This window comes from Eumetopias jubatus, unplaced genomic scaffold, assembly GCF_037043125.1.
Source record: "Eumetopias jubatus isolate StellerSeaLion01/CBP00866 unplaced genomic scaffold, mEumJub1_p1.0 scaffold_15, whole genome shotgun sequence".
Classification (NCBI taxonomy): domain Eukaryota; kingdom Metazoa; phylum Chordata; class Mammalia; order Carnivora; family Otariidae; genus Eumetopias; species Eumetopias jubatus.
In genome coordinates this window covers 90,681,641-90,691,334 of record NW_028274821.1, presented here as the reverse complement: position 1 = coordinate 90,691,334, position 9,694 = coordinate 90,681,641, and the positions used below count along the sequence as shown (strand labels likewise).

Genomic DNA, 9,694 nt, shown 5'->3' with positions numbered 1-9,694 from the left:
AGGTACCCCTGACCACCAGTCTTCTTTCATCCTTTCCCCATCTGTCTCTGTGCACCCATATTATTTTGAAGTAAAGCTCACATATCACATTATTTTACCCATAAATATGTACCACTTAAAGATGACTCTTAAAAAAAAAAAAACCCACACAAAATAGAGGCGCCTGGGTGGCTCAGTCTGTTGGGTGTCTGACTCTTGATTTTTGACTCAGGTCCTGATCTCAGGGTTGCGAGATCGAGCCCCGCCCCAGGAGTCGGCTTCTCTTCTTCCTCTGCCCCTCCCCCCACTCTCGGGAGCACACGCACTCTCTCTCTCTCTCTCTCTCTAAAATAAATACATCTTAAAAAAACCCCACAAAATATATTCAAATTTCTCTTATTGTCTTACAAACTTTTGAAGAAACAGTTTGTACAATGCCCTTTTTTATTGTTACCTTCATTCTCCATGGAGACATGGAAACACAAATAGCAATCACTACTATTTACAGGAACAGCTATTGGGTGCCTGATAGTTGACTGGGAGCTTTCCACATATTATCTAATACCATTCTTGCATCAGTCGCAAGGAGTTAGCCGTTATCACTGTCCATGCCCTATTCCCCAGCTCAGGGAGGTTAACGGACTCAGCCAAGGGTCAAGCTGGCGGACCCAACCTCTAGCTCCTACTCATGCTTCTCCCTTGCCTGCCTTTATTTTGGGACTGTGCTGACCAATAGCGTAGCCACTAGCTACATGTGGCTACTGGGCTGAAAAGTAGCTAATGTGCCTAGTCCAGTTCAAAATGTACTGTAGGTGTAAGATACATGAAGAGTTCCAAAGGTTTAGCAGGCAAAAAAGAAGGAAAATTATCTTAGTAATTTTCATATTGAAGCATCATGGTTTGGATATATATTAAATAAAATATATTATTAAAATTAATTTGACCTGTTTCTCTTTACCTTTTTCTTTCCAGTTATGGCAAAATACACGTAACAAAATTGACCATCTTGGTCATTTTTTAGTGTACAAATTCAGTGGTGTTATCAAGTACATTCACCGTGTTGTGTAACCATCATCCATCTCCAGAACTTTATGATCTTCCCAAACTGAAACTCTGTCCATTAAACACTAACTGCTTATTTTGCTTCCTTCAGCCCCTGGCAACTACCGCCTACTCTGGATTTGATGACTGTAGGTACCCCATGTAAGTGGAAGTGTATGGTATTTGTCTTTTTTTGTGACTGGCTTAGCTTATTTCACTGAGCATAATGCCTTCAAGTTCCACTTATGTTGTAGTATGTATCAGAGTATCATTTTTGAGCCCGAATAATATACTTCTTTTTTTTTAATCTGTCAGAGAGAGAGAGAGCACAAGCAGGGGGAGCAGGAGGTAGAGGGAGAAGCAGGCTCCCTGCCGAGCAAGGAGCCCGATGTAGGACTCGATCCCAGGACCCTGGGATCATGACCTGAGCCAAGGGCAGATGCTTAACCGACTGAGCCACCCAAGCGTCCCGAGCCTGAATAATATTCTATTGTATGGATAGACAACACTTGCTTAACCATTTACCCACTGATGGTTGTTTCTACCATTTGGCTATTGTGAATAAAGTTACTGTGAACATGGGTGTACAAGTACCTTTTCAAGACCCTGTTTTTGATTTTTTTTTAATTTTAAATCATTTGTTTTATTTTTCGGTACTGGAAATTTTATGTTTACTTAAAACCTTACAGTATAACAGAAACAGACATATTAACCCATTGTGCCTCTGTATAAACAAATATTTTCAGAGTTTACTCCTGGTATTTTCTTCAAATTAACCCCACAAAACTAACTGCTTTGAGAGAACGTTTTATACTAGACTGATGATTTAAAAACAAGCTCAAAACCAACATGAAAACAAAGAATTTTCCTCTCTTTCAGGACAAATGTTTTCTATGAAGTTATCCTCTTCAAACACCTTTGGTCTTGATTCTGGGTGAACCAGGATGGTCGCTTCCTATCTCGTTCAATGATTCTCTTACCGTTGTCTTGTTCAGAGGGTGACTCTCCTGTGTACAGCACCAGTCTCCACGGAAGGAGCCTTAAAAGGGCTCCCTTCTTGTTTCCCTATCTGTCTTCTGAATTCTGCAGTCTCCTTGCACACCTTCTCATAGCAATAGCCACAAAGGACGTGTTTCAGTTTCAGGCGACCGCATTCAGGACAAACGTCAATATTGTTCTTAACTTTAATAAGCTTCTGAGGGTTTCTTCTCCTACAGCGGTTAACTTCAATGCTGCGTCTGTTCTTAGGAGATGCCATCCAAAAGATACTATCGGAAAGGCTGAAAAATCTCACTTCCATTGGTATCATTTGCTGGTTCTGTAAATATAGCTGGCACTTGGACTGCTCATGCTGGTCCCCACGGAGGACTGGGAAAACCTGGTCCTCTCTGCTGAAGTTTCCACTGTAGTAGTTCCCAACAGCTCCAGAGGAGTCCCCGGGCTGCCGGCCATGGGTGGACTACAAGCACCAGCATGGCTGACACCATCTTCCTCCCCTGTTTTTGATTCTTTTGAGTGTATACCCAAGAGTGGAATTGCTAAATAATATAGCACTTCTATTTTTTTTTTTTTAAAGAGAGACACAGTGAGAGAGGGAACACAAGCAGGGGGAGTGGGAAAGGAAGAAGCAGGCTTCCTGCCGAGCAGGGAGCCCGATGCGGGGCTCGATCCCAGGACCCTGGGACCATGACCTGAGCCGAAGGCAGACGCTTAACGACTGAGCCACGCAGGCGCCCTCTATTTTTAAATTTCTGAGGCAGCACCATACTGTTTCCCACAGTGGCTGCGCCATTTTACCTTCCCATCATCAGGGTTTCTCCACATCCCCACCAAAATGTCTTTTCTTTCCTTCTTTTTAAAATAGTAGCCATTCTGGGGCACCTGCATGGCTCAGTCAGTTAAATGTCTGACTTTGTCTCAGGTCATGATCTCAGGGTCCTGGGATGGAGCCCTGAGACGGGCCCCCTGCTTAGCAGGGAGTCTGCTTCTCCCTCTCCCTATGCCCCTCCGCTCTGCTTGTCCTCTCTCTCTCTCTCTCTCAAATAAATAAATAAAATCTTAAAAAAATAAAATAGTACTCATTCTAATAGGTGTGAGGCTCTCTACCTTTTTTAATGCAACTATTAGAAAATATGAGGTTCGCATTTGTGGCTCATAGTACATCCCTATTGGACAGCCGTGCTAATAAAGAGTCTGGGAAAGAGGTAGAATTCAGGTTCCCAGACTCCTTCACAGTTAGAGGTGGCCATGTGACATTGTTCCGGCCAATGAGGTGTGGGCAGAAGGCTGCTGGTGCCTCCTCTGCTCTTTCCTCCTTCTTCCTGCCTGAAATGCAGAGCTGGGACCCAGCCACCCTGCAACCATGAAGTGACAGAAATGAGTCTGGAACTAAGGGCACTCGGGCAGACTGATGAAAAGGTGTGGGTCCCTGATGAGCCATTTATGCGTATGTGTGAATAACCAAAATGTTGAGAGGTGGAATTATGCGTAACCTTATTTTCTTATGTAGGTTTTTTTCTATAGTTTCCAACATTTCAAAGTGTGTGTTTGTGATGAGGTAAAATAAAGCAACACATGAAAAAGAATAAGACTCCAGCGTCAAGGTGAATGGACTGTCTCTTTGTCAGGAATCTCATGTGCCTTCTTTTGTTGTCTGACCTGAGGTTTGGAGGAGGGGGTGTGGAGCTGGAGGGGAGTGTTGGGAGAGTAGGGGGGTGCTAATGAGAGCCCCCCCAGACAAGGATCCCTGTGTTGCCGGGGCTGCCCATTTGCCTTGGCCACCCCTTGGGAACCTGAAAGCCTGGCATCTGCCCTCTACTCCCACGTTCTGTGTGAGGGTTACACGCTTAGTAGCTTCTGACGCTAGTGGTCCATTGTCAGTCTTGATTAAAACACACCATCCACATAACACAGTAATAGAATTAGAAGGCAATCCCTCCCTCAAATGGGCTGTGGGAGAGGCTGAACAAACAACTTGCTTTTTGTTCCACTTTGATTTAGCCTAATGTGTTGGTAAAAGGGTCCATTCCTGAGATGTTTTGTACTTAATTACGTATGAACACAGGAGAAAGCAGAGGTCCCTAACAACATGCTTGGTGGTTGATTAAGTGAGCATCCAAATGGGCAATCAATAATTTACTAAAATATTTAAAATACCTCCTGGCTTCCTGTGATGGGAAGAATATGGCTCATGTGTGGTCTGTTGTTGACTTCTCTGCAGGTGAAGGTATCCCTCGCCTTTCTGGTGTCTCTGCCTCTAAGCCTGGACACTTACCCCATTTTCTTCATAGCCAGAGGCTGTACTTTCACAAACACAGATCTAATCACAACACACCCCTTCAAACTGTCCATTGCACTACCTTACCTCTACCCCTCACCACACCTGCTCAGCCCATAGTCTCCTCGGAAGCCTTGCCTCGACCCAGGCTTCCCCTGTGCAGAAGGATACTGTAACCACCTTCTCTAAGAACTTCAAAATTCTGTGTGCAGGTCTCTTATCTTGCAGTTGAACCTCACTGTTTGACATTCCATTTGTGTCTGTCTCCCTTGCTAGGCTGTGAGTGAGTGCCATGAGAATAGGAACGGGTTCCATAGGGATCCTTATTTAATCCTTTTGTTCGGTGAGCATAGCTGGGTAAATGAATGAGTCGAAGTTCAGGAATCCCGGTGCAGTGTGTTGTGATCAGCATTAACAAGGAGCGATCCTCTCCCTTTCCTCCTTCTTGAATTACTAACATGTTCTTCCTAATCTTACGCTCCTGGATTGTTAGTTGTTAGTTCTGGAGGTGATCCCACTTCCTTGTTCTCTAGATGTGAGATCTGAGGTTAAGAAGGGTTAACTCATTTGCCTGAGAAGACACCAGTCTAGGCTGATTTCCTGCTCTCCAGGGTCCTCTGTCTTTGGGATCATTTGGTCATCATTTTCATCATGTCAAAATCACGACAGGCAAAATAAGAGGAAAACAGGCGTGTGTGTGTTGGGGGGGAGGGGGTAGGTTCAGAAGAGACCTAAGGAAGTTTCTTGACCATACTTGCTTTAGATTAATTTTAATAAACCTGATTCTAAACACTTTAAAACTCACTGATGCAGTGAGCCTTCAGGTGAAGGTGAAGGAACACATAATCCACTTCAGGTATCTTCAGTGACATTTATTAGGGCTAGACTGCGCCTGGTTTTACCACTGGCTCCCCAACTGTTTAACAAAATGTTGAGCACATCCAATATCTATATTTGTTGAATGACTAACTCGCATGCCTACTATGTCCCCAGAACTGTATGCTGTCTCAGTTTAATCCTCGGAGCAACCCCCAAGGTCTTAAGCATTATGCCACACTGATTACGACAGGTGGCTTAGTTACCTTTGGCTTATCCAAGGCAGATTTGGGTTTAAATCTATCTGGTGACATTCTGCCCAACTGTCCAATGCAGTGTTCTGCATCTAGTAAATCCTTAATTATTATTATTAATTGACGAGGGTGCTTTCTCAGTCTGAATGCTTAAACCACATGCTCTCTGAATATGATGGGAGTTGCAGCATATTTTAATTAAATACTGACAACTTTAATTCTGATTGCTTATTCTAATGCTCTTGAGCTGATAGCACCAAGCTAATGGCTTGTTCATTTTGGAAGATATTAGCAGCAGGGTGCTGCCTTTTACCCAAACATAAGATCACAATAATTAAAATCTGTTATTGCTCGAAATGAACTCCTTTTAAAGCAATTTATATCCTACAAACACACACAGATGCAAGCATATATGTGCCAACATTCTCGAGAATTTATGGGACCTTAGAGAAACTCTGTCCATTCCCTTCCAACATGAAAAGTTTTCTGTTGCCTTGATGAAAGACTCCTTACTAGGTTCAGGGGAAATGTGCATTTCCACTGATCAATTTCTGAGTTTCCCAGAAGAGGGGAACCAGAGAGAAGTCCTGAAAACTAATGACTGTGGGAGCGGAGGCTATTTGTATTTTATAGCTCCAATCAGTATCTAAACCACTGAATCAGAGTGTAAGACAAAGGAAAATCTTATTGTGTGGGGGATGGGGAGGGAGAGGGTGGGCGGGGGAGGTGGGCTGAGTAAGAGGGAGAGATACCTGAGTATACAGAGAGATTAAGTAATTTGGAGGGAGGATCCAAGAAGACAAACATAATACATCATGTTAACTCATTGCTTCCACAAACTTACACTGAGCATCTATTGTGCCCCAGGCACTGAAGACTGAGTGGTTATAGGCTAGCTGTGGGCCATGTCCCCCATGGTGCTTGCCTTAGAGCATGATTCTAACCAGAGGTTCATGTTTGGGCTTTAGGGGGGCTATGAACCCCTGGAAATTGTATGCAAAATCTCAGGTTTGTAGGTACATATAGGTGCAGGCAGAAATAGACTGGTACACTTTTTTCTTGGGGACAAAGTATGCAGCCAGAGTCACATTCTCTAAGCCTTCAGGGATCCCCAATAGGATGAGTAACCACAATAATAGAGCTTGCCTGCCTTCTCTAATCTTCCCCTAGAAGGGATGAACAAACAAGAAGTGAAGCCAAAACCAAAACAAGCCAACAAACAGATATTTTCCTTCGTTTTTATGAAGCTAAAAAAGGATTTTCTCCAAAAATCTTAAAAAACAAAACCCAAAACCCTACACTCCAAAGGAGATTTAAAAAAAATAAAAAGGTCACCAAGAAATAGTGAATTATAGGCACAGTTAAATGACAAGCTCTTAGCAACAGGGTCATGCCACTAGAGATTATCTGACCTAATAGACCCATTGTTCATCCTTGCTTGATTCTGTGCAGAGTCCTCAAGTGGAGATAGAAGCACAGATCACAGGCCCATGGGAAACTTTCCCAGCACATTCTCCTGACAGCTAAGATTTTCTCAGTATTTATTATTCTCCAGGCATTATTTCTGAAAGCTTTGCCTTCAAGGTATTATTAAACCTCACAGCTATTTAATAAAGATGGGTGTTATTACTAGTTCTATTTTACAGATGAGAAAATTGAGGATCAGGGAGATCTGCAACTTGTTTAGAGTTCCGCAGCTGGAAGTTTCTCCTATCTCTTACCCCTTCGCTGTAGGAAAAGCTGTCAATGGCAATACTATGAAGGTGGTGTAGATGTCAGGAAATGAAAGCTATTATGTACACCCAAGACAACGAAACCCTTTTTTCTCAAGGGACTATTCATTTATCTAAATAGTGTCTAAAACACTCATGGAGAGCAACATCAGAGTCCAGTTTTTGAGCAGAGTTTATCTTCACTGCTCCACAACTAGAGGATTTGAGTTGAGGTGGTGTTGGGGGTAGGGAGTGAGTATGGAGAAGAAAGAGTGGAGAACTATCAAGGAAGTGGGTTTGAGGTGAACTCCACAATTTCACATTGCTGGTCAGCACAGCCTGGCAGAACTGAAAATTTTTCTTACCACTTAGACAGTGTTTACACTTGCCATGCCCTTTATTGATGGCTGTTTAAAACAACTTACCTTGAGGCAATTTCAGACTTGATAGTTGCAAGAACCGTACAGACAATTCCTGTGTGCTCTCCACCCAGATTCCATAACTGTTAATATGTTACCACATTTGTTCTATACTTCTCTCTCTAAATAGTTTCATACTATTTTCTTTTTCATAGAGACATTCTTTCATAAATGACGCTTTTATCCCTTCAAGCTATATTCCCAAGAAACAAGGATGTCCTGTGTCATAACCACAGTTGAGTGATCAAAACCATGAAATCATCATCAATAAAATACTATGAACTAATCCATAGACCTTATACAGATCTCACCAATTGTCTCCACGATGTGAGCAAAGAGAGTCCCAGATCACGTGCTTCTTTGACTTCCATGACATGGATGTTTTGTGGAAAAGTATAGGTCAGTCATTTTGTCAAATGTCTTTGCGTTTGTCTGATGTCCTGATCAGATTCTCGTTTTGCCTTTTTGGCAGGAATATCACAGAAGTCATGCTGCACTTTTCTCTGTGCTTTGTGTTGGGAGATGGTTTGTCCTACAGAAGTAATGTCAACCTTGGTCTCTTGTTGGGGTGGTGTCTGCCAGGTTGCTCCATCGCAAAGTCAATATGACCCTTCTTTTACACTACTGAATTAAAAAACAGGAATTATGGTAAAATATACACAACATAAAACTTACCATTCAACCATTTTTAAGTGTCCAGTCCTGCAGCATTAAGTGCATTCAGTGTTATGCACATTGTTATGCATCACCACCATCCACAGAACTTTTTCACCTTCTTGAACTGAAACTCTCTGCTGATTGGACAATAACTCCTCATTCTCCCCTTCCCCCAGCCCCTGGCACCAACCATTCTACTCTCTGTCTCTATGGGTTTGCCTATTCTAGGTATCTCATAAGTGGAATCTACAGTATTTGTCTTTTTCTGACTGCCTATTTCACTTAGCATCATGTCCTCAAGGTTCACCATGTTGTAACAGGTGTCAGAATTTCCTTCCTTTTGAATGCTGAACAGATATTCCCTTGCATTTATATACCACACGTTGCTTATGAATTTATCCCATGATGGACATGGGTTGCTTCAGCCTTTTGGCTATTGTGAATAATGCTGCTATGAACTTGAGGGCACAAGTATCTGTTCCAGTCCCTGCTTTCCCTTCTTTTGAGTATATAACCAGAAGTGAAGTTGCTGGATCATTATTTTTCCCTTCTTAATTAATAAGTGTCTTGTGGGATGATACGTGGAGACTATGCAAATATCCAGTTACTCCTCACACGTTCATCCACCAGTTTTAGCATTCCTTGATTCCTACCTGAATCAGTTATTATTCTAATGGTTGCCAAATGGTAATTTCCCCCTATCATTTCTTCTACTTTTATCATTTGGCATTCTACTGTAGGGAAGAATTTTTCCTTTCCTCTCATTTATTTAACGATATGGACTCATTTTATCCAATCCTTTGCTCCACGGACACTTTTCTGCTCTGAGCAATTCTTTTCCCTCGTACTTCGAAGATCTCACCCGAGGTTGGGGAAACGCGGGAACTTTCTGTAGTTCTTTGTCACCATTAAGAGAACCGAGAGTGCAGCCTGACTTCCCCAAATCTAGGAGATCGCTTTCCTACCCGCTCATTCGTTTAGTTGAATGGAAACCCTCTTTCGGACGGCGGCGTCTGCACTGACCCCCGCTGGGCCGCCGGGCCCCGCGAGAACTACATTTCCCAGAGGCCTTCGGGGCCTCGCGTCATCAGTGAGCGCGGCCTTTAGCCAGCGGAGGCAGCTCTGGAGAACCCGCTGTGGCGGCGGCAACATGGCTGACGTTCTAAGTGTCGGAGTGAACCTGGAGGCCTTTGCTCAGGCCATCAGTGCCATCCAGGCGCTGCGCTCCAGCGTGAGCAGGGTGTTCGACTGCCTGAAGGATGGCATGCGGAACAAGGAGACGCTGGAGGGCCGGGAGAAGGCCTTCATTGCGCACTTCCAGGACAACTTGCATTCTGTCAACCGGGACCTCAAGTAGGTACCGGCTGAAGGGGCCGCCGTCGGGGACCCGGCCGGCGCCCACCCTGTCCCGACCCCGCGCGAGTCTTCCTAGCCAAGGGCTGCTCTCAGTTCCTTGCTCGCTTGCTCTCTTTCCCTCCCCTCCAAGCCCATGCCTGCTCCTCAGGGACACCTCGTCTCCCACCCCCGCTTTCTCGTCTC

At 43.9% G+C, this 9,694-nt stretch overlaps 1 protein-coding gene and 1 pseudogene across 1 annotated transcript in view; one reads left to right on the top strand and one right to left on the bottom strand.

Annotated features, from left to right (window-relative positions):
* Positions 1-1,911: 1,911 nt before the first annotated feature.
* LOC114198855 (large ribosomal subunit protein bL32m pseudogene) lies at positions 1,912-9,511 on the bottom strand (annotated as a pseudogene).
* The window catches only part of MED27 (mediator complex subunit 27), a 201,931-nt gene continuing 201,522 nt past the window's right edge, over positions 9,286-9,694 (top strand). The window contains exon 1 of the mRNA XM_028090530.1: positions 9,286-9,508. Within this exon, the coding sequence (XP_027946331.1) occupies positions 9,306-9,508 (203 nt within the window). The 5' untranslated portion in view covers positions 9,286-9,305. The remainder of the gene's footprint in view (positions 9,509-9,694) is intronic.